Consider the following 25,904-nt stretch of genomic DNA (forward strand, 5'->3'; position numbering starts at 1 on the left):
AGCCAGACGAGAAGAACGACCTAAAAGGCGCCTTGATTTCGAGACTTTATCTTACATATTGATGATTCTCTTCCTCGCCTCCTTAACGACACTGTTACAGAGGTAGAGCTGATGTCTATACTACAACCTATTCCTCCCGATTTCCCGTCGGGGATACTTCCGTTAAAGCAAACATTTCCCCTCTTGCACCCGGGAACAGATTCGCGGAGCTTGCTGATAAATTGAGGTATACAATACGGGAGGATATATCACGCGCGATATATCCCCAGTCAATCGGAGATTCACCGCTACCAATAAGATAGATATCCGGTATTAAACTAAAAGAAGATATGCCATTGCGGTGCCTTTAGTCTCTCGAGTTAGGCTTCACGATAACGGAAGATGGTATATCTATAAAGAAATCGATAGGCCCTTCTACTGCTCAAGAGATAGTGGTGTTATATTATAAGAATTACGCAATCTTATACAATTCCGCAATATACCCAACATCGCTTAACTGGTTGTCACGCATACGAATCTTAAACCCTCTAATATCGTGATTGATAACGAGGGAAGTTCCATTCTAATTGATATAAGTGGTATTGGTAGGATAACCTATGAATGGCTGGCGCCGAGATTCGATGATAGATAACCCTACCTTCCGGCTTAATCTACCCCGTATAATATTGAGTCTTGGACGATAGCAGAATCTTCCACCAAACCAGCAATGCATGAACAACCCATCCGGCTCGCATGGGTGAGCGAGGAACCTTCCGACGTCGATGACGAAGGCTATGCTTGTGGTTCACATTGGTTCAACGATACCTCGATAATGTATTATCATTGTGGAACTCAAACATACCATTTAATCTCGAAATATGCGCGACATTTACTTCGAATAGCTGATTAAGAAGCTCAATGTGTCGACTCTGAGCAAGCGGTAAATTGTTTTTCTCTTATCCCTTTAAAAAACGGATTATTTGTTATCGATTATAACATTAAAATAGGTAGATATAACTCGATGTCCCATACTAATTCATTTCTACTGCGCGCAGGCTCACCTCTTTAGCCAAAGGGCAGAAATACATATTCCGACTTATCTCAACCGTTGCGTCTTATACCTCTGATAGCACCAGCTACGGTGACAGACCAGGTCTTACCCACAAACATATATCTGTGCTAGTAAATGTTTACATGTTATAAGGAAGGTATGTTTCCCCTACCAAACATTTTAGTATTTCTTCCCCTCAGATGATAACAGCTTTGATATGAACTAGCAGCGGGGGGCTTTAAAGGCTATAACTATTTATATTTGAATATACACCGGTAACATCGTCTGTTCCTTGCTTTTGTATTATATGGCATGCGATCCTCCCTCTCACGGCCTCACGGCCTTGCCTCCCACTACATCTTCTACTATAACTATAGAAGTAGTAGTATTGTAATATAGGTATAAGTTGTAGTAGAACAGGTAGCAAGACGGACAAGCGTATCTTTAAGGGGGGAATGTAAGATAAATATAGTATTATCCATCTAGAAAAGGCCTACTTTAAGTGTCTCTGCTACAATTGGCACCCTGGTATCATGTCTTAACCGGTGGCAGCTCTCTCCGCATATACTTGATATGTTATTAATAGACTTGGAGATGAACGGCTAAACTTCTTAGCGTGTCTCCATCTCCAACTTCTCCCCACTTCCCCTCAGCCTCGGTTACTTCATCCATACATCCATCCATCACTTTATCTAAGCCATTCTTCCATCTCCTTTTGCTACATCTTCACCCGGATAATGCTTGCGAAGAAATTATTCACAGCTACTATCCAGCCCCGATATATACACTCTACCGCCATGGCAAACGTTAGAGCAGCCCGCATCGGTGAGTCGATAACCGCAGGCATCAACCATCGTATGCAGTGCCCTAACAAGTGAATAGGCAACCCTGCATTGTTGTACGTTATCTGCTGCTGTCTTTGCTAACTGAAGAGTTACTCGATGACCTGTATTGTCGTTCGACGTCTAACTGATCCATCTAGCATTTGTGATATACAAGAGAGGTTCAGATCAATTACATATGAATTCCCGAAACTGTGAGTAGTCTTCCAGGTTAATCCATTATCCCATCATTATAACCCGCTAACGAAAGACTCACAGAGTATCGACGTCTCTCAAACTCCTACGAGCTTCCAAACCTCTCAACATCCCGATCTATGTAACCACGCAAAACTCCGCTCGTCTGGGCCCCACCGTCGCTGAGCTCGATGAATATATACAGCCGTCGAACCCTAATCTGCGCATCAACTGTGACAAAACCCTCTTCTCCATGATAACTCCAGAAGTCAAGGTGAAACTACCAAGCGGGAAACCTCTTGATGCGATCATTGTTGGTCTCGAGTCGCACGTTTGCGTTACCCAGACCGCTCTAGATCTTCTATCGTTGGGCCATCGGGTGTATATCATTGCCGATGGAGTAAGCAGTGCCAATGTGGAAGAGAGACATGTAGCGTTGGCCAGGCTGCGGGACGCTGGTGCTATCGTGACGACCAGCGAGAGCATCTTGTTTGAGATAATGGGTGATTCTAAGATTGAGGTGTTTAGAGAGATTAGTGGACTAGTTAAAGAGACAGGGAAGGATACCAAGGGTGCTTTGGAAGCATTCTGCGCTGCCAGCAAGATTTAATTAAAGGATATTACCTTCATTTAGTGATAAATATATTACTCTATATACATATCCATGATTAGAATCAATTACTGCTTTTAACTAACCAGAATCTATAATTTCTATTTTATGCCCCCTTGTTTAAAGATGAATGAAATTCAATTTGGCCGCATTTTTGATGGTATCCATTGGAGCAGCATTGGATCCCATGGCCTGGGTTCTGAGCGAGTACAACTCATCCAGTAGTGCAGGAACGAAGCTGCCTGGTCCCTTGACACCGTTACTTGCAGCTCGTTCGGCGGCAACTTCAAACATGAGCAGAGCAGATAACACCGCGAGAAGTTTGTCATGCCTCTCCACGGCAAGGAATGCAGCAGTGATAGTGCCAATAGCACAGCCGGTCTGGTAGTTAAGTCCAGTTAGTTTATTATTGAGTGTATCTATTACATTAGGAGGAAGCTTACGCCTGTAACCTGGCCGAGAAGTGGGTGGCCATTACGAATGGCAACGGTACGCGAGCCGTCGCTGAGGTAGTCAGTGGAACCAGTGAGAAGCACAACGCATCCTATATGTAGGTTCAGATTAGTCAATCTCAGATAGATGAAATTTCCCGGTGAATAGCGGTTGAATGTACTCACTCTCTCTTAAGGCCAGATCTCTAACTAATGTTGCCTTTTCCTTACTGTCTAACATACTCGGTCCGCTGTCGACGCCAACTTGGTGTCCGCCGGTGTAGCCGTATATGTAACTTATTTCACTCTCATTACCCTTGATGAGATCAAAGTAACCACCTTGCATCAGCGTCTTGACGGATTGTCTCCGAAGTTGGGTGGCAGCAGCTCCGACGGGGTCTAGGACCACGGGGTTCCCGGTTTCATTGTAGGCACGGATTGCCTGCAAATAGTTGTCCATGCTCTCGTTATTTAACGTTCCCATGTTTATAAGTAAAGCACCGTTATTCTTAGCCAGATCAGGGGCTTCCAGGCCATATCCTGACATAATTGGGGAGGCACCACTAGAAATAAGAGTTAGAGTATGTATTTGCGACAGCTGCAGGCTAATGAGTACACTCACATAGCAAGGGCAACATTTGCAGCAAAGTTAGCTACAACATAGTTAATCATATTATGGCATAAGGGGTTGAAAATGGCCACTTTCCGAACAAGTGAATTGACACCATTGAGGAGGAGGCTCTCTTCATTTTCACGAGGGGTGATGGGAATAGTAGCAAATGCAGGATTTTGGCTTAATTTTTCCAGAAATGAAGCCGCAGCTGCTTGAGGGTCATCCGCGGCCATTATTGCACTTACTACCGCAACACCATCGAGCCCCTTTGTCGTGCCCTGGGATTGGTAGATGACTCGCTGGGCATTGTTGAGGTTGATACCTCCAATAGCCACTGTGCCAACATTGTGGGATATAGATGAAACATGGTTGAGAATGTGTTTAACCCCCGCAGTGCCAATGATAGACTTTGTATTAGTTTTGCTATTTACCGGCGTTAGCTTGGCTCAAGTATTTGCGAGTGTTATGGAGCTGAGAAATGACACATACGTCGGTGTGGCATGCACGGTACCTATGCCTAGGTAATCCGCGCCGCTCTCAACTGCAGCCTGGGCCTCCTCAATTGACGAAACTGTAACTCCAATAATAGTTCCCTTGGGAAGCATTTTCCTCGCAACGTAAATATCTAGTATACTTATTAGTATGATTAAGCAAAAATAAATGAGGAATTCACGTTACCCATGTCATCCTGGCCCAAGTGAACTCCCTCAGCCCCAACGGCAATAGCAACATCAACACGATCATTGATGATAAGTGGGATGCCATGATCAAGGGTTATTGAATGTAGTTTTGCCGCTGTTTCGATCAACTCTCTCGTGTCACTGTGTTTGTCTCTGTATTGAACAATAGTGACTCCTGTATCCGTTGGACGGCTTTATCAGCATACCTGGCGAATAGGATATGTATGGAAGACATAAAACTATCGGATTGATTCCATACCGCCTTTGACTGCCTGTTCGACAACAGAGCAGAGATCTCGGTCTCCAAGGATTTTCGGAGTAGAGTCCGTGACCAAATATAAGGAAAGATTCACAGGCATCCTTGCGGTTTATCCAAGAGGGGAATGATGCAATATTTGATGATATAGATAGGGGATATTGTATATAAAAAATATATAAAGGAGCTGGGCAAGAAATTGAGAAAAGTTATCTACCAATATAGACGGGAAGTTCCCTTGACCGGAATCCCACCTGACTGATTACCCCGTGGACCTGGGCAGACTCACTCTCCCAAGTTGATGTGCTTGTACAGCACAACCGTACACAGAAGTGAAGGAGACTCTACTCTAGAATCATACAAGACCGTCCGTAACTCCTACTTGTATACCTTTGCCCGGTAACCGCAGCGTCTGATACTCACAAAGCGACGTTCCGAGGTAAGAAAGCCAGGTCAGGTGACGCTTACTCATCCGGCCGGACTTTCTTTCAGCCGCAGCCTTTTTCAAACAAGGTTTTCCCGGAAAACGTAAAAATAACCTCGCAAAATCTTCTTCTTTTTCTCCCCTCGAAAAATAAAAAACCGTTCGATCTCTCTCTCATCGCTCTCGACACTGCAGTCTTACAGCTCTTGAGCCCGCACACTCGATAGTCTTGTACTGCAACCCGTTCGAACACGATTGTCCCGCCTACTGTCTGCTGGTATCCTTCACGTCGTCCCGCTCTTCTCTACAGAGTAGATCTCTTGGTTCTCTTCATCGCTCAGAGAAGCCACCGAGCAGGATCGAGCACCTGTCTATGTATTCGCCCTACGAAAACGCTTTCGAACACTACCTGCCGCTCGCGCTGCAACCTTTTCGCCCTGTGCGAAAACCTTGTAGTGTCCATTCGAGATCCTGTGGTTGAAAGTACCGATCCACGTCACCCGTCAGCATCGATCCCTATATCAGAAACGACCAGTTATCCCGATACTATCGTTTCTTTCTAACCACAGCTACCCCTTTGCAATTACTACGCATGTCGTGTGGTAGTATTCCTATCTTTGTTCATCCTCTCTCCGCGTTTGACTCAACTCGCCTAAGCGTATAAACATTATCCTACCGGCAATATGGCCAACATCAACATTCGTCGGGTATGTTGTTCTCCTCCCATTTTTTTTAGCATAGTCTCTAACGCTGATTAGGACATTTCCGACCCTTTCTACCGGTATAAGATGGAGCGTCTCCAGGCCAAGATCGAGGGCAAGGGCAACGGTATCAAAACTGTTGTTGTCAACCTGAACAGCGTTGCCCAATCACTCAGCCGCCCGCCATCCTGTATGTCCCCGCACATTTCACCACTCTTTCATTCGCTGTACAGACAGAACTAATGCACAGCAGATTTGATCAAGTACTTCGGCTTCGAACTTGGAGCCCAGGCAAACTCTAAACCCACTGATGATCGCTGGATCATCAATGGCGCTCACGATGCCCCCAAGCTTCAGGACTACCTGGACGGTTTCATCGCCAAGTTCGTCCTCTGCAAAAAATGCAAGAACCCAGAGACCGACGTCGTTATCAAAGACCAGGCCATCATCCTTGACTGCAAAGCCTGTGGTGAACGCTCAGACGTCGATCCCCGTCTCAAGCTGAGCTCTTTCATCTTGAAGAATCAACCGAAGAAAGGAAAGAAGGATAAGTCAACCAAGAAATCCCGCCGAGAGAGGAACAAGGAGAAGGCCGAAAAGGGAGAGAACGGAGAGAATGGAGAAGCAAACGGTAGCCCAGGAGAGAGCAATGGTTCTGATATGGGAGATGAGAATGGTGACACGGGTGTTGATGCTCACAGTGATGACGAGCTCACTCGTCGAATTAAGGCTGAAGCCGAGCAGATTGAGCACAACGACGATATCGATGACGAGGAATGGGCTGTCGATGTCTCTGAGGCCGCTGTCCGCGCACGTGCTCAGGAACTCCCCGACGATCTGAAGCGCACTCTCGTCTTTAACGACGGTGACGGCGACGATGATGGCGAAAACGCAATGGCTAGCTCCTACGACCAGTTTGGAAGCTGGATCATCGAGGAGGCTGAAAAGTCTAACAAGGGTGCCTCTGGTGTTAGCGACGTTGACATCTACATGAAGGCTAAAGAGTTCGGAATTGAGTCCAAGCACAAGACTCTTTCTGTCTTGGCCCAAACACTTTTCGACGACAACATCGTCAAGCAAATCCCAGCCCGCGCTGGCCTCTTGAAGAAGGTAAATCTATCTATCACTTATGATTTTTTATATTATCTTTTTATAGTTCTAATAATTTTTTTATAGATGATTACTTCTGAACGCCACGAGAAGGCCTTCCTTGGAGGCACTGAGCGCTTCGTCGGCAAGGACCGCCCAAATCTTCTACCCATGGTGTCCTCTATTCTCCTCACTTACTATCAAAATGACTTGGTTTCTGAGGAGTTGCTCAAGAGCTGGGGAACCAAGGCTAGCAAGAAGTATGTTGACATTGCAACCAGCAGGAAGGTCCGCAAATCTGCCGAGAAGTTCCTCCAATGGCTCGAGACCGCCGAAAGCGAAGATGAAAGCGAGGAGGAAGACGAGTAAATTTCCAATGGATTAATCGCCTACTCTATCATTTCGAAATTAACCAAAAAAAAAAAAAAAAAGGTTGACTGGTTCTTTTTACTTGCCCAAATCTCCCCTCTTAACAAATTGATTTTCGGTCCCCTCTGCTCGTTTTATCATTTTATCATTTCAGATTACCCAAATTGTTGTTGCTCACCCCACTAGAACCATGTTCTTGAGTTGAGAATAACCTTCTTGGTCGTGTGTCTTATTGTATGTTACTTGACATTCTCATCAGTGATACTACGCTCAGCATTATTATTTCGGTTTAATTGAGGCAAATAATATATTCTACTCCTCGTTTAATTATTCCCTAAGACTAACTCGGTTACTTCCATCATCCACAACTCATCAAGGCCCCAGAATCATGAAATGCGTATCGATAAACTCGCTTAGACGTAGCGTATATCAAAACACAATTTCTGCAAATTTCCACTGATTGGTTGTTTGATCAACATCACCTTGCAACCGACTGAGTTCACGATTCATCTTCTCCACCATGGGCCCGGACACCAACTCCTGGTCATAGCTGGAGCTAAGCTTTCGACCGTATTGGCGACAATGTTTCACCATACCTTTCGTGCACACCAACCAAGTTAGATCTGAATTCCAGGAGTTCATAGCTCGAAGAGCGCGCCTGGCCTCCTTCATGGTTCCTTGTCTCCACCTGGTTTCATTATCAGTGTCTTCTTCGTCTAGTCTATCGCCATCCCCTTCTCCTTGCCATGTATTAGAAGAATATAACTCTGGGTGGAAAAACGTTATCCATTCTACCAGGGAGTAGCAGATTTCATCCCCAACATCGGCGGGTAGGCTAACATGTGATAAAGTAGTGATATATAGCGTCGTAAGTGCTTTCCAAATCGAGTCGTGACGGGTAAATGATTTGGTGATCGTAAATGCCAACTGGGGTAAAGGCTGGCTGGACTCATCTATTATGCTAACCAGCCCAGTAGATGCATTGCTGCCAGACGACTCTGCATTTTGTATTTTCTTTTTCGCCAGTTGCTGACAGTGCCGTTCTGCTGATTTTTCAGCGTCCTGTCTCACCTGGCCCCAGGAAATTTTATATAACTTTGCCCAGCGGGGGAATTCGTGTTCGATTCTGGATGAGATAAAATCTCCTGCTCCCTTGCACATTATGCCAATGGCCGTACATGAGGCAACTGTGACGAATGTCTCTTCTTGTACGCCAGAAACATCGAGTTGGCTTTTGTTTTCTTTTATAGATGATAACGATTGAGATTCTCTCCCAACTTGGGCTGGCAATGTGATTCTAGCGCTTACGGAAGGCCAGAGGTCATTGATGAGAGGTAAAAAGGTCTTTTCATTCTGAGATAGAATGGGGAGACCGCGTGTCAGTATTGACAGAAGTGATCGTCGTAAGAATGGTGATGGGGAAGAGAGGTGTGGTGGTATGGCTTTTATGATGTTTAGTAATAGTGTATGAGGTTTGCTTAGAGGCTTTTCTTCTGGTTCTTGGGGCTGTTCAGATTGGTCGGCTTGGGAGTTTATGTCCATTTCGTCCCCTTCATCGGCCGATGTGTCTGCAGTAGATGTCCAGGGCTTCTTTGGATGGGGTTCTAGAGGTTCAAGTTCGTTCCTTTCAATTTTCAACTCTCTCGATCGTTTTTCATGCCTTTCCTTAAACCAAGCTGCTACGCTTGAAGTCGATCGTGGCCGCGGCGGTAGCCTCCTACAATGGGATATTGCACCCTCGTCTTCATTCGTTATTGCAAGATGTGTAGGCTTCTTCGCGCCTTCATCGACAATAGCTCCTAACACACCGAATAGTAACTCAACCAATTTTGGATAACCATGAAAAGCATCTAAAACAGCAAATATGGATCCAATAATATCATCCAAATGAGGTATCAAACGAGAGCCGGAGAGCCTTACCATCATAAGGAGGACTCTGGGAGCTTGGGGTGAAATATCGAAGGTATTCAGTTTCAAGGCCACAGAATTTATCAAATAGTCAACGTTGTCAATTACCATCGTGCTCGCATCAGGGTAATTGCATGATGCGGTGACTATGTTAAGGCAAGTCATTGCGTGGTTTTGGAGCACAGGATTGCTAGATCCCATTAGCTGGAGAATCGGGTAGAGCGTGTCAATTAACTCCGGCCGAAAAGACTCGAGAAGCTGCCCTGCCTGTAAAGCAACTGCCTCGAGTGCTAGGGCTTGGGTGCGCCAATCATCAGAATCAATGTTTTGTGAGTCTGTTAAAATTGGCAGAGCCAATGAGTATAATTCTTCGATCAATTGAGGCCGTGTAGGCAACGAAAGACTAGGATCCAGGCTAAGCATATCATCGATCATAAGCGTATCCGGGGATGCACTTTTAAGGAAAGATAGCGTTAGCCAGAAAGACGATACAAATGAGTCGCCTGAGGACTGGCAAAGCTTATTAAGCATAGACCTGGTCATGCTGAACGATGTATCGGCATTTGATAGCCTAGATATCATGCCTTGGAGTTCAGATAGCGTCTCTTTTTGGCTTTGGCGTTCGAAAATTATCGGCTGGAACATATTGGAGTGGGCTTCTCCACTAATACTTAGGGTTTCCGGTCCAGGGTCTCTTGGGGGCCCTACCGCCTGCAAGGATTTAGGTGAAGACAGTATTATGGCAGATATACTATCATGCAAACTCGTTGTCATCGTGTCATCAAGAATGTCGGATTTGATTTGTGTCTCGGATAATACCTCGAATGCAGTAGATATCTGCCTTATGACTCTACCTTTCGCGGAATCGTCGGCGGATTGCATAACCCGAGGAAGTGCAACTATCCATGAATGCAAGTTTGCTTTAAGAATGCTTGAGATGGTTTCTGAACAAGTCAAAAGATGCTTCAAAGTAGTGTAGGCTCCGTTGTAAAATTTCTCGCCATCATTATGCGCCAGGACCACAATGGTTTCGACCATCATCGATAAGGAGTCAGCGAGGGTATTTGGACAATCCTCAACTACCATTGTGCATAGGCTAAGTAGGGAATGACGAACTTCGTCCCTTTCATGGTTCCTTAGCCGAATTACATTTGAGAGTGCCAACTTAATCTGTGATACGGTCGCATCAAGCCACGACTTATCAAGGACAAGTGCGTTCGTTTCGGCTCTTGGGTGTGCGTCATTATTTGTAGATGAAACAACTGAATCGTTTAGGACAAATCGGATATTCATCGTGAGAGCTTCTAGACAGAAACAAAGAAGCTTATATGACCGGCGTTGTTGGGATGTGGTGCGAAGGGTCTTAGTCAGGGAAGAGACTGTGCGAGGCAGATGACTGGCCAGAACCACTCGATTCGTGATACGAGATTGCAATGCTTTCAAGGCTACAGCAGCGGACCTCTGGATGTCGTTCGAGGCTCCATCCACAACACCTTCGAGGAGCACGTAGACAGTTTGGTCTATAATAGTAGAAGACCCTATTTCGTTGAATATAGAAGTTGCTGCCTCTTGTCCATTTAGTACATGGCACAAGGAAGAGATACAATCGAAAGCTTCAACAATCAGCTCCTCTGAGCGTGGCCTAGTTGGGTTCGACGATCCCTGACTCTGGGCCTGGGTAGGAGTTCCCCCTGAAAGCAGAGTCATTAGAATGAGCAACTGCTTGCCTAGTTGGGGGGAGAGCTTCGAACGCCATCCTTTTTCGATCAAGATGTGTAAGCATTTGATAGCTAGCTCGACGCATTGAGCTGAAATACGTTGGCTCTCATTAAATATTTGAGAAAGTGGGAAGAAGGCATATTCGGCAAGCTTCTCATCTAGGCCGTCATATGCCACAATATCTTTAAGTGTCTGTGACAGGGTATCTAAAGCTCGCAGTACTTCATTTGACGATGCGAGGTTGCCCTTGAATTTTAGACTGATAGAGCTAAGCTCAACACATGGTGGACGTAACTAAAAGCTATTAGAAATACTGCGTGATATATATTGAAAAATTGTGTATGATGAGTACCTTTTGGAATGTTTTCTGGCGTATGTCCTCCATCAGAGCCCGTTTTCACATAATCCTGCTTCTCAACATCCTTTGTTTCTCGATGTCCATTCTATCTCTCGAAGATGTAGTTCTTCGCTGTTTTGCCTCTTTTCGTCTTTGGTAAGGATGTATTATATAAGCTATATTAACTTTCTATTCTTGGCGTTAATATTAGTCAGCGTTTCATGTCATGTGATATCATTTAGTTACTTCGATTTTTCCAGCTTTCAACGTCGAACTTCCTCGGTAAACTAGACAACATTAATGGAATATGTGCCGGCAATATTAACAGAGGCCTCACTCGTTAAACCCGACCTTTCCGTCTGCGGTGGCACCCCATCGGTTCTGTTTAGTGAGGCAAAAGTCACAAAATACCCTGCTCATCCTCGATTGCCTCCCTTCGACCCGAAGACAGACCAGACCAGCCTCAATTTAGTGCTGATGGAGCATAGCTGTTTGCCCTAATGTTTGCTTACCATGAAGCTGTGAGGTGATACAGCTTCGACGACTGTATCATCCATGACCGTACTTTTATCATGCTGTTTCACCTGCACCCTCTAAGGGTGGAGGTATGGAGTGACTATCAAGCAAAATGATATCATGCAACACATCAGGCGCCTTTGGCACTTTTTCATTTTCCCGTTATATACACTCCAGAATATCCGAAATAAAACTATTGAGCGTGGTGGCTTCTGTCAGGGGTTCGGTAAATGGATGAAGCCTCCGATTTGGCTCATTGGACGCACGGTTGTATAGCAAGCTAGCTACACAATCAAGCTTGTGATCGCCATTCAACCAGCTTATCTATAGCGACTGGGTTCTACCCTGCATTGATTTCATACGAATGACCGGCGACACCGATTTGACTTGTCAGTACGCTACGAGAGAGCCATTTCAACAAAACGCCTTATCAAGAGTTATTCAACTAGAAAACGATCAAGGTTTTTCGAACCATTTAATCTTGCTTCTTCAGGTACACAACCTAGCCTTCCCATAGACACGGCATAGACAATGGAATGGCTAGACCTAGAGGAGCGATCTGAATGTCTTTACTAGAGCCACCGAAGGTTCGTCGTTCTAGAATCCACGGATTCGTCATTGATGGTCCCTCGTTAAATATAAACTGGTTGGCAACATTTCAGTGGTGAGAACTTTAACGTCCATAGTCGTTAGACTAAAATCGCAGACACCACCCGAGAGTTAGAGTGGCGTAATATTGCTTTTTCCGTCGATAAGCCCTCCACAAACTCCAGCCATGGCTCGCCATGAAGTCAGTCATTAACTTATAGTCAGTTAACGGTCATAGCCATCGTGCAATGATCTCCAATCCTACTCTCCCTTATGTGGGTGACCTTGTTTTGTTTTTCGTGTGTGACCCCTTTTGCGATTCCCGCTCCACCGAAGCAGTAATTCATTCCCCTACGATACAGCTCTGCCGAATCTCCTAGGGAAATATGAGGTTACGAATCCCTCCTTCATACAGCATCGGCTAGATATAAATATTGATATACCCTCCTCCTATTCTCATTTTTTCTTCATCAGAGATCAACCCCTAGCGACATCCTCAGATATACAGATTCACATAACAATCATCTACTTAACTATCGACCTTTTCTCATTGCCGACATTATGAAGCTCTCCATTTTCCTTCCCCTAACCATAATAGCGGCTGCAGTTCTAGCTGCAGACCCGGGCCCGATCAATCAACTCCCGCCGTGCCCTGTAAGATGCGGATTTACCCCATTGAGATTATTAGAACATTTTTTACTAACGAGGTAATTCCAGAAAGGATGCATCTACGACGGCATAAGGAACTCTAGGCAATTCGGTTGCTCGTTCCCTAGCCCTCAATGCCTGTGCCGCAATCAAAAGTATCAGCAGCATCTCCATAACTGTGCACAGAAATGCACTCCTGCTGAGCGCGACCAAATGCGTCAAGTTGGAACCAAATACTGCATAGATTCTGGTTAGTATTACCCGTCACATATTGCTGTTCAGCTCAAGTGCTTATACATTGTCTAGGAGTCCCACCAAGCCGACGCCGCCGCAGTGCTACTCCGGACTCTGCCGCGAAATTAGATGCCCAGGTAGAACAATTCCCCGTTCCTACAAACATTCCCGGAATTCCCGGGATCCCCGGCCTTCCAAGTTTGCCCATTCCATCTGTCCCTCTTCCATCTCTTCCTATCCCGACACTTCCAGTCCCATCCTGGGTTCCTACAGCTATTCCTACCGGATTGCCTACAGGTTTACCAAGTTTACCAATACCCACGGCCATCCCTACTGTGATTCCCACAGCCATTCCTACCGCCATTCCTCCATGGCTAATTTCTCTCATCCCAACTTTACCACCCCTTCCATCTATCCCTTCTATTCCAGGTATCCCACCTATTCCTACTCCAACGACTAATGAGAATATGAACCAGGCCGAAGCTGCACCCAATTCCAGACTGATGAGAGGAAAGCAGATAGCTTAGTTATTCGCCTTACGGAACAGCCACACCTCACCTCCAAGCGGAACACAATGAGCCCGGATATCTCCAACGTAGAGGAGTGTGGATTTTTGAAGAAGTTTGCTATGATTTATCTTTGGGTTGACTTTTCTAAGGGGTATAATATAATCCAAATTGCTCTAACACATGGAGTCACAACTCATTTAACATGATTCTATGCTATATTCTTGTACTTTCATTATCATATTTGTTTAATATCCAAGTTCATAAACTTCTCCAGAATTATCCCACTACCTACATGAAAAAAATATGAGTAATGCCTCCTTTTCTCGTATTGGGAAGGCAACAGGTCATGTGACTTTATCGCGACGCGCTTGTTGTACTTTCGCGCGCGTAATATAGAAGACGACCAAGTGATATATGCCATATAATACCGTGGAATATCCATCGTCTGTTCGGTATCCCCAGCAGGCAGCCATTCCACTCTGGATGCTCTACTGGGCCCACACTGCGCTAGGCTACAAGGGCATGGTGTCTGTCCAACAAATAAATACTGCGCGAACTCCTTGAGAAGCCATGTCCACACTACCAATCGTGTAAACCCATCACTTCGACCTGTGTTCCGATAAAACGCCATCTCTGCCTCTCCCGCTCATCCTGTATTTCCATCTTTGATTCATTCCGCACATCTACTACTATATATTCTTCATCTGCGCTTCTATGAGCTTCTCGATTTCAATATACTCAAGGCACGTCGCGCGAACAAAGCCCTTAATATCATTCTTTCGATTTCAGAGGAACCCACTTCAAACTATCCGGACAATTTATACCAACCCAGCTTCAGCTTTGACTATCATGGCTCAGAAATCCGGTGGTTCAAAGCAATCAACCCTCGGGTATGTGAGAGACCCTCAACTGACGCTTTGGTGCGTATGGAAGGGATTTCACATACTCTGACATGCTGCGCCTTTGTGACTTTCTCGGGCAATAATACGTATAGATAGGTTTTGACTATGAGTTCGCCTGACTAATTCTGTTACTCTTTGTTCGCATAGGAAATTCTTCGGCTCAAGTAGCAATCCCGCTCCAAAGAAGCAATCGACGCTTGCTTTTTCATCGAAGGCAAGTGGCAGCTCTAAAGACGATGAGACCAAGACCAAGGATGATGAGGAGGTAGATGGGGAGCCTCGGACACCTCAGAAACAGGTTGGTAGAGCTAGAAGGAAGCGTACTCCGCCTCCGATTGGCGATGAGGAGGTAGATGGAGGTATATTATCTGATGGAGTCAAGAGCGAGTCTGTTTCTCCTGTGACAAGGAGACAGAAAAGAAAGGAGGCAGCGGCAGATAAACTGGATGAGGAATCAGATGAGCAGCCTGTAACAAAACGACGAAGAAGATCACCCAGATCAGGCACCGGAGGGAAGAGCCCTGTTAAGGCCAGCCGGGGTAAGGCAACAGATAAAGAAGAAGAATCACCTAAGAAGGCAGATCCAGAGCCCGAACCAGAACTGTCCTCCGCTGAGGAGAATTCTGCTTCAGAGGTCGAGGAAGACGAGCTAGACCAAAAGCCAGCCAAAGTCCAACAGAAGAAGAAAACGGCGGCTAAGCAGAGGAAACAAGTCCAGAGCACTCTCATGTCCAAGCCGAAAGACCTATACCCCGATTGGAAAGCCGGAGACCCCGTTCCCTATGCGGCGCTTTGCACCACCTTTTCACATATTGAAATGACTACAAAGCGCCTTATTATATTATCCCACTGCGCACTTTTCCTGCGTCAAGTACTCCGTCTTACCCCAGACGACCTTCTTTCAACCGTCCAGCTAATGATAAACAAGTTAGCGGCAGATTATGCAGGCGTTGAACTTGGAATTGGAGAATCTCTAATTATGAAAGCTGTCGGTGAATCGACCGGGCGTAGCCTTGCTGTTATCAAAGCAGATCAACATGAAATTGGTGATCTAGGACTTGTTGCCGCAAAGAGTCGATCCAACCAGCCAACCATGTTCAAACCCAAAGCATTGACTGTCCGAGGGGTCCATGAGGGACTCCTGGCTATCGCTAAGACACAGGGTTCTGGGTCTCAAGAGAGGAAGATTGCCGGTATCAAAAAGTTGCTATCAGCTGCCGATGCCGATAAGGCTGGAAAGGGCGCAAAGGCAATTGACATCACCAAAGATAGGGGTGGTGCAAGCGAGGCCAAATTCATTGTACGGTTTCTGGAAGGCAAACTTCGGCTTGGGTTAGCCGAGAGGACTGTACTCGTTGCTTTGGCCCATGCAATGGTGGCACACGAAGCCGAAATGGATGGGGGAAAGACTGCAAGCACAGATCAGCTTGCCAAAGGAGAAGAAATTCTCAAAAGTGTCTATAGGTCTGCTTTCACCCTTTCTAAACGTCAAGATAATGTAAAAGCTAACACTTGTCTTAGTGAACTTCCATCATATGAAGTGATCATCCCAGCCATGCTCAAGCATGGTATATTCAATCTCCCAGATAACTGCAAACTGCAGCCCGGCGTGCCATTGAAACCCATGCTTGCTAAGCCAACCAAATCTATCAGCGAAGTTCTTGATAGATTTGAAGGGAAGCATTTCACATGTGAGTATAAATATGACGGTGAGAGAGCACAGATACATTACGTCTCCCGTGACACTATCAAAGATTATCCAGCAGCTTCTGCGGCTCTTCAAAAGGACGGCGAGGGTCTTTCCGCTATCTTCTCTCGGAACTCAGAAGACCTGTCCAAGAAATACCCTGACATTCTTGAGAAATTGGAAACCTGGGTTAAGCCTGGCACGCAGAGTTTTGTGCTCGACTGTGAAACGGTAGCTTGGGATACTGTCAACAAGAAGGTTCTCCCCTTTCAGCAACTGATGACGAGAAAAAGAAAAGATGTGAAGTCGGAAGATATTAAGGTTAAAGTCTGCGTGTTTGCGTTTGACTTGCTCTTCCTGAACGGAGAAGTGAGTTACTTCTCTCGACAATTAACGGGATAATACTAACTCGATGTATAGCCTACCGTCAAAAAGTCTCTCAGAGAGCGACGTGACCTTTTACATGACGCATTCGTACCAATTGAGGGAGAGTTTGCTTTCGCTCAACATGGAAATACTAGCGATTTAGAAGAAATCCAGACAATGCTTGATGAGAGTGTTAAAGCTTCTTGTGAAGGACTCATGGTGAAGATGTTAGATACAGAAGACAGTGGCTACGAACCAAGTAAGAGAAGCCGAAACTGGCTCAAGGTATTACTTCCTCTCTCAATGATACATATGCACTTGAATAGCCCTGAATGTATTACTTACCAAATCAACAGGTCAAAAAGGACTATCTAGCTGGAATTGGCGACTCGCTCGACCTCGTGGTGCTGGGTGCATATTTTGGCCGCGGCAAACGTACGTCTGTTTATGGTGCTTTCCTGCTCGCCGCGTACAATACCAAAACCCAAAACTACGAAACAATCTGCAATATTGGTACAGGCTTCTCAGAAGCTCTCCTCGAAGAACTTCATGAGACACTCAGCCCGCTTGTTATTGACAAGCCAAAGCCATTCTATTCTCACTCAACAGTTCCCAAGGATCAGCCAGACGTCTGGTTTGAACCCAAATTCGTATGGGAAGTCAAGGCTGCTGATCTCACTCTTAGCCCGAGATACAGTGCCGCAAGTGACGAGGTCATGGGCAACACTGGTGGTTCTACAGCCAAGGGTATCTCGCTGCGTTTCCCACGGTACATCAAGGCGAGAGATGACAAGAAGCCGGATCAAGCTACGACTACAAAAGCAGTGGCAGAAATGTACCGAAGACAAGAGAGTGTTACAAAGGATGCAAGCAAGGGAGCTGTGGATGATGACTTTGAATATTGAAGTCAGTATCCTAACTCATATTTATCACTTATTACCTAGCTAGCTTGATAGGCGAATGACACGAAAGGATTGAAGTACGAAATTTGAAAACACCCTCTCCCCCTTGTTTTCCCCGTTTTCCCATAAATGACATACAACACCTATAATAAAGAGTGCATACCAAAAGGAGAGACAATGGTAGAGAAACCCCGTCCCGTATACACGACATTGAAGATAATGATAAACGAACAGAACCACGCCTTAAGCTTATTTATACAAGTTCTAAGGAAAGCGCAGGAAAACCACCACAGCAATAAACTGGAATAAAGCATGTGAACTCAGAGAAAAGGGTATTCATATAGGCGAAAACGTAGTGAATAGAAGCTAGAATAGAGATGGGTAGAGGTAAGAAGGAAAATAAGAGCCTACTCGCCATATTTCCTCTTAGCTCCAGCTCCGTTGGGAATACCGTTATTCATCCCTCTTCTCCTGGCAGCTTCTTCTTCCGCGGCTTGAGCTTGTCTCTTCTTCCATGCAGCTTTGATCGCAGGCGCAGAGTTAATTAGCTCCTCTTCGCAGACCCGGTCTTGGATACTCTGAAGCACCTTCTCCACGGTCGAAATATGGTTTGCATCCGCCTTGTCGTCTCTGAACCGCATGTATCGCCATCTGCCTTGTTCATCCTGTATGCACTCAACGATGGTGTCATCAAGGGGTTTTTGCAAGGCCTTCATCCCCTCCCATTCAGACTCAGTGAGATACATGGTTCCAAAATGGCGGTACTCTCCCCTATTATGCAATATGAAAAGGTGGCATGTTGGAATAGCATCGTAGTCGGGGTACGTTTCCGTTATTCCATCTGCTTCATCCTCTGAGTCTGGTTCTATTGTAGGGAACTCTAGCCTTAGACGGAAATCAATGCTGTTTTCCTCTGGTGGCTTCCATTTCAGCGTATGTTCGTCCGTTCCAATCTTGTATGGCGTGCTGCGACAGGTGAAAATCAGACCGTCGTTGCCATGTATCTTCTTCACCTTGGGAATGATCTCTCGAAACATCATTTCGATACCGTAGCTGAACTGTGTGGATTTATCCTCCACAGCAAAAATCCGGTGTTTCTTCTCCTCGGGGAATTTCTTATACATGGCGTTATACGGCTTGAGGACTTTTTCTTTAAAATATGCCAGCCGTTTGTCTAGTGTTCGATGCATCAGACTTGTACCGTCGAGAACCAGGCAGTCAAAAACCAGATATTTCAACTGTTCCGTCCCATCCTCGTAGGTGTCGTTAACCAGCTCGCCATCCACCAGCGTGTCCACATGGAAGCTCTGGAAGGTATCGTCATCGGGCATGGGGAAATGTAGGCCAGGTATGAATCTGTACTCATTCTTGCGATTAATCAGGTAGTGAATCTCCGGGGTGTCTGAGTCCGGATCTCCTCGCGCAAAGTACATCAGACATCGTATCCCGTCCGTCTTCTCGCATACGTAGTAGTCTTTCTCTTGTAGTTCACGGATATGATGTGATGCGAAACTGACTGGTTGCGCACCAGGGAAGGATAGCGACGAACGACCCAGAAGATGTGCGACTTCTCGCCGGAACTGGTCAGCAAGATGTGCCTCTGCTTTTATCCCGATCGCATCGATATCAGGAACGGAATTCCCCATGGCCTCTGAGAGTAGAGTGATGCGCCGGAGAGGATCGAAGGAAGGACTTTTTGAAGCCACGACCGTCTCGCGACGTGGCGCTGATAGAGGTGTGGTTCACAGGCGAGTTAGAGTCGTAAAGCCGCTCTCTCTTTTCCTTATGAGAAGCTCTGGGTAGGCTGTACGAAGCTGGTAGCTATGGTTGTTTGTGGTTGTTCGTGGCTGGTTTTGACGATATTTTAAGAGTTGGCGATGGTTGACTTGAAAGGGAAAAAGTGCAGGCAACCAACAGTTTTTTGCGCGGGGAGTTCGACTTTTTAGCACTAGACGGTTGACACAGCTATTACATGTCCCTACAGGCGGATGGTAAGTGTTGATACAGGGGGGAATAGTGTAAGATTGAACTATTTTTGCATTCATGAATATTCATACATCTAACATCTCGAAGGGGTATCATATAGAGCCTCATCCAAAAAGTATTGCACCAAAGTCCAAAGTAATGAAAAGACACCCTCGCCGTCCAAATTGCTCCAGATGATAACCAAGCCGATGCAGGCCAAAACGCCGTGTTAAGGTGAACGAAAGAATATTATCCCAAAGATGGTCAAGAAGCCGTGACTGGTTTGACCGGCACTCCCGCCTGGGCTGTCCGGTTTTGAACAGCTTGCTGTGATAGAGAAGACTTCCTAGAGCCGTCTTGCGGCTGTTGTATGGAGATATCTGCAGTGTTACCGGCTCCAGAAGACGCAAACGGAGGCGACTCTGACCGGGAGAACAGACTGCGTCCAGAGAAGATGGAATCTCCGGAGAATAGTCCTGCTCCGCCGCCACCGAGGGCCTGAGAAAACATTTCCTTCATCCGTATGAGATGGTACTTGCGCTGGGTTGACATGAGTGGGTGAGTAACGAGTGGTTGTGGACGAGATCGTGCCAGCCCAGCCATGACTGCATCCTTTTCCTCGTCTGAGTCGATGGGTCCGTTTCCGTCGATATCGTCGTGGATGGGCGCGTTGGCATCGATAGCGGCTTCTATAAGGGAGGTTAGTACCTACACCATGTATACATCGATAAAAGCAGTCAGTAGGTAAGAACATACTCTGCTGGCGAGCCTGGTTCTTCTTCTGGTACGCTTGCAGCAGCATGTCGTAGGGCAGAGACCGTCCGGGAACCGCTCTCTTTGCACCCATAGAGTGACTCTTGCACGTCAACGATCTCGCACACTGAGCTCCATTTGGAAGAATCACACCACACTGCTTCTCAACGTCTACTGGTCCCTTGGGCTTTGGCACTTTCGGCTTCGGCTCGTCTTTCTTTTTCTTCTTCTTCGGTTCCTTGTCCTCGTCTACGTCGACTTTCCTCTTCTTCCCCTTCTTTGCATCATCGGCAGCACTCTTCTTCGCGCTCTTCTGGCCCTTCATGGCAACGACTTCTCCCTCTGCATCTTCATTGCCATCCTTATCCACCGGCTTATCCTTGGTTAACTTGGCTTCTCGAGCCTCTTTCTTCTTCCGAGCCTTTTCCTGCTTCGCTTTTAAACATGCACGTATATGCTCTGCTGCCGACTGCTTAAGGGCTGGTTTCTTGCAGTGCTTGCATATCACCGTCTCGAGCTTGGTTTCTCTCGGTTTGCCAGTAGGGAAAGCTGCCATTGTGCTGGAATCCATTTCTGGTAGTATGGGCGACGAAGAGCCTCGCGAGTCTTGTTCATCTTTGGAGTCTGCAAGATATCAGCAAAGAAGACTAGTGTAGATAAGTCTCTTATTTCCCAGGCCAAGGTGAAGAGACAGTGAAGTCAAAGAGACATACTCTGCTCCGTAAGGCCATTTAGCAGCTTCGCGGACGGCTTCTTCACTTTGACCTTCGACTTGAAGTCCTTTTCCTTGAACTTGTATCCAGAAGCATCGACAAAGCTGGGATCAGAACTCGCAGGCAGATTTAATACTAAATAAACCAGAAGCCACAAGTGACCGTCAGCCCATATCCTTCAGCATACAGTATAAAATCATCCTTAACCGCTAGTTATGACGCAGTTTGGGGGGGAGGTAAGAATGCCATCCATACCTTTTCCGCCAGCGCCATTTGAAGTCATCATGCGTGAGAGGTCGCAGGACTTGTCCACAACTTATTCCGACTATCCTTCGTCTTTATTTCTCTGGAAGATAAACTTGATCACAGCTTGTCTTTTCTTCTTTTCTTGTTTTTTGCTTGTCGGTGCGAGTTTGGTTTCTTCTTCGATGTTTAAGCCAAAAAGCCGCGATGATATCACGTGAATGCCATATATTTACGAGAAAGGGGCGAAAAAACGCAGACGAATAGATGGAATATATCGTAGATAACCGAGATAGCTGCTATAATCAATATATACGTGGTAGGCTGCTACGGAGGAGGTTAAGCCATTGTTCGGGGCGACGTTGTGCCTGTATTCATAAACATCAACTATTTTCTGCGTAAAATGATTCGTAGCTCATTTCTTTTCCATTTGATCAAAGTACTTTTCCCAGCCAATCTCTCTCATCTTGACTCCCTTGACGTCGAGGTTCTCGGTCTTTGCGGCCTTTGCATACTCCTCGACCTTCTGGCGCAAGGCTCCGTTGAAAGCACCAAGTATTCTGGCAGCCAAAAGAGCGGCATTTATGCTGTTGTTGATTCCAACCGTTGCAACAGGGACACCTACAACACACGTTAGCATCGACTTAACTGGACCAAATTAGCAGATACGTACCTCTAGGCATTTGCACGATACTATACAAACTATCCACACCATCCAGCGCACTTCCTTTGACGGGTACGCCGATGACGGGGAGGGATGTGTGTGCGGCGGCCATTCCAGGTAGATGAGCAGCACCACCGGCAGCAGCAATAATCACCTTGATGCCACGGGATGCAGCTGTGGCTGCATACTCTGCCATATACTCCGGGGTGCGGTGAGCGGATGTGATATCGACTTCCGGCACGATGCCAAAATACTCTTGTAGCAGCTTCAAGCCCGGAACAAGGGTTTTCAGGTCGCTGTCGGACCCCATTATAACTCCCACTGTAGGCTGAGGCTTTAGCGACGCTGATGGTTCAGTTGCTGATTTACCGTTGACATAGTCGATCAGCGGCTGTATGATCGTCTCTGCTTCATGCATCGTCGGGGCTGTCACGGTTATATGACCCATCTTACGCCCTGGCCTAGCGTTCCCTTTACTGTATAGATGGACGCTAGCATTCGGTATTGAGAGCGCGTATCTGCCAATGTCTAGATGTGAGTCTGGAGCTGATCCACCAAGAATGTTCAGCATGATTGACGGCTGTCGTAGCTGCAAGCTCTGTGGGGGGATGGGCAGGTCGAGAATGGCCCTGAGGTGGGTATCAAATTGAGAGAGGCTGCATCCTTCGATTGTGTAGTGTCCAGAATTGTGGATTCGGCTGGCAAGCTCGCATAATAGAAGAGAATCGTCTTCCAGTAGGAACATCTCGACTCCAAAGGCTCCCTTCCCCTCAAAGGCAGCAACCGCATTTCGGGCAAGTTCTTGAGCTTTTTCGTTTATCTTCTGAGAGACGCCTCGTGCTGGTGCATAGACGAGCTTGCATATCGAGTCTTCCTGGACAGTCTCCACTGTAGGGTATGATAGAACAGTATCCTTTGTCTTGATAACAATGACTGCGAGCTCCTATACGGGCCTTAGCTTATCTCCGTAACAGCCCATAAAAACAAGAAGGAAAAGAAGGGTTGCTACCATTCTGAACTTGGCCCATTTCTCTGCATAAAGGGGCCTCCCTTTGAGTGCCTCCAATGCAGGAGATATATCCGACTCCCCTTTTACCGTATAATTGCCTAGATGTAGTAAGTTAATAAGCGTTGGCATTAAAAGACAAGGAATCAGCATCCAGTATCTACCTCTCCCATCATACGCTCCAGTCTTTGATTTCAACATGAACGGATATCCAAACTCCTCTCCGATCTTCGCTAATTCCTCCCTGCAGTTCTCCCTGATTTCCCGATACTCCGCCTGAGGGATGTTGAACTTGGCCAGATGCTCCTTTTGCGCATACTTGTCCTGAATGATCCGGATGCTCTTCCAGCTCGGCTCGACCTGGACCAGAGACTCAACTTCCTCGAGGGCAAAGGTATCGACATGTTCAATCTCAGCAGTCAATACATCGCTCACCTCGGCCAGCTTACGAACAGCCTCCGGGTTCATAAACGAGCCGGTTACGTGGGTATCGTGTGCACTGATCTGTTTTGCTGGCGAGCCCTCAGCATCGAGTATGTTCATCTGGATGTTCAGGCGGTTTGCAGACTCCATCAACATACGGCCCAGCTGGCCGCCGCCTAGAACACCCACTCTTGCTGAGTGCACCATTGTCTATATCTATGAAGCCTTTTATATCGAATACACAGCAAAGTAAAGTAATTCAAACGAAGAAACAAAATCTTTTTATTTCTTTTTTTATTTACTTTTCTTATATTTTTTTCCCGCCAGATGGTCACGTGGTGTTATAAAAAAGAAAAACTTCGACTTTTTCGTAACGACGAAGTTGATATCAGAGTATTTTGTATGGATGTTGTTGATACTGTTGATGCGATGATACGCTCGGGGAGTGACTGAGAAGAACTGCCAGGCTTTGTATAGAAGTTCTAGTAGTGGGCTCCGGAGAGCCTCTCCATCATGATAGCCTAGAGTCACATATCTACCATCTTCTATTCAAGGCAGAGGCTGCTATTGTTGGTTAACGAAATGACTTTAGCACATGCTGGTGATAACCTTGACAGGCTCTAGTGGGAGGATCCGTTGCTATAGACGGCCAGGTGCAGCCTGTATATACATCATTCTCGGCTGTTGCGTATCGATTGTCCATGTAGAGGGTGCCATTCTACCTGGTTGGGTAGCTTTTGAAACGAGATATGAACTTGATTTGGTTACAGTTGAGAGGCAAATGCTCAAAGGCATTCGAAATCTACGACTAGTGACTTAAGTATAAATACCATATATCTCACACAGTTGAACTGAAGATAGTATCAATCACTAGATGAAGAGACGTCCTGGTCCTGGTCCACCCTTGTTTGACGGATAAGTTCCATCGTAGCCTTCTTTGCCTTGAGCTGGGGGTTATGGCCATTCCAAAGAATCATCCCAAGAGCATAGGTATAGGGCGACATTTCCATAGCATTCAGGCCGTTTACGTTTAACAAAGTAAAGTCTGCGCCGCGTTGCATCAATACACCGATGGAGTATATGTAACGTCTCCGGATGGCGTGCATAAGAGGCGTCTCAAGCCTTCGATCCTGGGCGTTAATATCGGCACCTATGTTTAGGAGATCCATGAAAATGTCGGGCATCTTTTTGATGATGGCGTAATGGAGGGGAGTTCGACCATTATTATCCTTCGCTTCAGTATCGGCACCATACTCGTCGACAAGGGTGGCGACGAAATTGGTGTAGCAGAGGCGCGGACAATGCAGGGCCGTCCGTCCTTTACCATCTGCCAGATTCACCGAAACACCAGACCGTATGAGCGCCCTGAGGACGGGCATAGCGCCTGTATATGCGGCCATATGTAAGGGTGTCATTCCATTTCGGCAGCGGTGGTTAGGATCTATTCCGTTCTTAAGAAGCATTTCTGCCAACGAGACATCTCCAGAGCGGGCGGCAATATGGAGGAGGTTGTGGCCACCGGGGTCAGTCCAGGAATTGATACAGAATCCATCGTCTACCAACGCTTGAATGACATGTGTCACCCTGTTGACTGTGGCAAAGGAAACTAAGCTCCTTTGACGTCGCTCATTTGGCCCCGGGCCCCGACTTTGTTGTGTGTCTAGATAGTTAGCAAACGCGCGTATAACCTTCATCCTATCCCAATCTCGATAGAATACGACCCAATAGAACATATCTCCGATTGTTACAGGTTCATCGGTACACCTCCACACTAAATCTGCAAACGTTCTAGAGGGATGTTGCTTCAGAACCTCCTCTACAGATACACATCCTCCCTGGCTTCGTAGATATCGGACAACATCCTTCTTAAGCCCTGATTTCTGCGCCATCATAAGAGGGGTTTTCTCATCAAAGTTGATAGCATTGATATCAGCACCGTTCTCTACCAACAGTCTGGTTGCCTCAAGTTTGGCGTGCCCGGCCGCAAGATGAAGTGCAGTGTTTCCGGTCTTTCGGCATCTGAGATTGATCCGACTCATAAGGAGGCTGAGGATATTTGTAGCACCGTGATATGCCGCCATATGGAAGGCAGTGGTATATGTCCGGTTTTCACGGCTGAGTGGCCGGGTTTTGGCGCCACCATATCGGTCTATGTAGCGTCGAACGATGGATTCACTCCCTCGGTGGATGGTGATTGTAAGTGCAGTCCGAATCGGGACTATCTTGAAACTACCGTAGCCGTCTTGCTGCTGAAGTAGAGTGGCATACTCCTGGCGAGAAATGCTAGAAGTCCGTCGGCGAATAGCGCTAGTGAGATGACGGCTTCCTGTAAGCTTTATGCTGTAGTAGTCAACGACGGGTATAAATGATATAATCAGATCGAGAATCTCGAACGGCAAGCTTTCTATCGTTGGTGAAGGCATCTTTATACGCCTTGGATTCCAAGAATATCACAAGCTGAAGAAGACAATTATATCTTATATAGGCTGCAATCCAAGGCTGCAGCGGCTCAAGTGGCTTGATCGGCCGCAAACCCACCAGCCATACTGCAAGGATTCACCCAATAATCTATCAACAGGTCAGTTTTGTTCCATTTTCGTAT

At 46.4% G+C, this 25,904-nt stretch overlaps 10 protein-coding genes across 10 annotated transcripts; 4 read left to right on the forward strand and 6 right to left on the reverse strand.

Moving 5' to 3' along the window:
* Window positions 1–1,827: 1,827 nt before the first annotated feature.
* On the forward strand, window positions 1,828–2,656 carry MCYG_04430 (GH17932p; the record flags this gene model as incomplete). Its single annotated transcript, XM_002846647.1, has 4 exons — window positions 1,828–1,855; window positions 1,913–1,928; window positions 2,013–2,066; window positions 2,131–2,656. The coding sequence occupies 4 exons, from the start codon at window positions 1,828–1,830 to the stop codon at window positions 2,654–2,656; spliced, it is 624 nt and encodes a 207-aa protein (XP_002846693.1).
* A 120-nt stretch (window positions 2,657–2,776) lies between these two features.
* Window positions 2,777–4,739, reverse strand: MCYG_04431 (thiamine-phosphate pyrophosphorylase; the record flags this gene model as incomplete). Its single annotated transcript, XM_002846648.1, has 7 exons — window positions 2,777–3,037; window positions 3,100–3,200; window positions 3,331–3,650; window positions 3,710–4,123; window positions 4,190–4,325; window positions 4,379–4,555; window positions 4,640–4,739. 7 exons carry the CDS (start codon window positions 4,737–4,739, stop codon window positions 2,777–2,779), a joined length of 1,509 nt encoding a protein of 502 aa, XP_002846694.1.
* Window positions 4,740–5,342: 603 nt separating this feature from the next.
* Window positions 5,343–7,219, forward strand: MCYG_04432 (eukaryotic translation initiation factor 5; the record flags this gene model as incomplete). The annotated part of the gene is made up of 4 exons (XM_002846649.1): window positions 5,343–5,767; window positions 5,819–5,951; window positions 6,015–6,871; window positions 6,938–7,219. 4 exons carry the CDS (start codon window positions 5,744–5,746, stop codon window positions 7,217–7,219), a joined length of 1,296 nt encoding a protein of 431 aa, XP_002846695.1.
* Window positions 7,220–7,648: 429 nt separating this feature from the next.
* MCYG_04433 (HEAT repeat protein) lies at window positions 7,649–11,231 on the reverse strand (the record flags this gene model as incomplete). Its single annotated transcript, XM_002846650.1, has 2 exons — window positions 7,649–11,140; window positions 11,199–11,231. The coding sequence occupies 2 exons, from the start codon at window positions 11,229–11,231 to the stop codon at window positions 7,649–7,651; spliced, it is 3,525 nt and encodes a 1,174-aa protein (XP_002846696.1).
* Window positions 11,232–13,148: 1,917 nt separating this feature from the next.
* On the forward strand, window positions 13,149–13,696 carry MCYG_04434 (conserved hypothetical protein; the record flags this gene model as incomplete). The annotated part of the gene is made up of 2 exons (XM_002846651.1): window positions 13,149–13,185; window positions 13,242–13,696. 2 exons carry the CDS (start codon window positions 13,149–13,151, stop codon window positions 13,694–13,696), a joined length of 492 nt encoding a protein of 163 aa, XP_002846697.1.
* Window positions 13,697–14,527: 831 nt separating this feature from the next.
* On the forward strand, window positions 14,528–17,538 carry MCYG_04435 (DNA ligase; the record flags this gene model as incomplete). The annotated part of the gene is made up of 5 exons (XM_002846652.1): window positions 14,528–14,568; window positions 14,728–16,044; window positions 16,102–16,636; window positions 16,688–16,918; window positions 16,990–17,538. 5 exons carry the CDS (start codon window positions 14,528–14,530, stop codon window positions 17,536–17,538), a joined length of 2,673 nt encoding a protein of 890 aa, XP_002846698.1.
* Window positions 17,539–17,942: 404 nt separating this feature from the next.
* On the reverse strand, window positions 17,943–19,181 carry MCYG_04436 (mRNA-capping enzyme subunit alpha; the record flags this gene model as incomplete). Its single annotated transcript, XM_002846653.1, has 1 exon — window positions 17,943–19,181. One exon carries the CDS (start codon window positions 19,179–19,181, stop codon window positions 17,943–17,945), a length of 1,239 nt encoding a protein of 412 aa, XP_002846699.1.
* Window positions 19,182–19,764: 583 nt separating this feature from the next.
* MCYG_04437 (conserved hypothetical protein) lies at window positions 19,765–21,239 on the reverse strand (the record flags this gene model as incomplete). The annotated part of the gene is made up of 5 exons (XM_002846654.1): window positions 19,765–20,189; window positions 20,257–20,877; window positions 20,967–21,101; window positions 21,154–21,175; window positions 21,222–21,239. The coding sequence occupies 5 exons, from the start codon at window positions 21,237–21,239 to the stop codon at window positions 19,765–19,767; spliced, it is 1,221 nt and encodes a 406-aa protein (XP_002846700.1).
* A 385-nt stretch (window positions 21,240–21,624) lies between these two features.
* On the reverse strand, window positions 21,625–23,509 carry MCYG_04438 (phosphoribosylaminoimidazole carboxylase; the record flags this gene model as incomplete). The annotated part of the gene is made up of 4 exons (XM_002846655.1): window positions 21,625–21,830; window positions 21,883–22,816; window positions 22,883–22,980; window positions 23,044–23,509. The coding sequence occupies 4 exons, from the start codon at window positions 23,507–23,509 to the stop codon at window positions 21,625–21,627; spliced, it is 1,704 nt and encodes a 567-aa protein (XP_002846701.1).
* A 656-nt stretch (window positions 23,510–24,165) lies between these two features.
* MCYG_04439 (ankyrin repeat domain-containing protein 28) lies at window positions 24,166–25,725 on the reverse strand (the record flags this gene model as incomplete). Its single annotated transcript, XM_002846656.1, has 1 exon — window positions 24,166–25,725. One exon carries the CDS (start codon window positions 25,723–25,725, stop codon window positions 24,166–24,168), a length of 1,560 nt encoding a protein of 519 aa, XP_002846702.1.
* Window positions 25,726–25,904: the final 179 nt, after the last annotated feature.

The sequence above is a fragment of the Microsporum canis genome, genomic scaffold, assembly GCF_000151145.1.
Source record: "Microsporum canis CBS 113480 supercont1.4 genomic scaffold, whole genome shotgun sequence".
Taxonomy (NCBI): Eukaryota; Fungi; Ascomycota; class Eurotiomycetes; order Onygenales; family Arthrodermataceae; genus Microsporum; species Microsporum canis.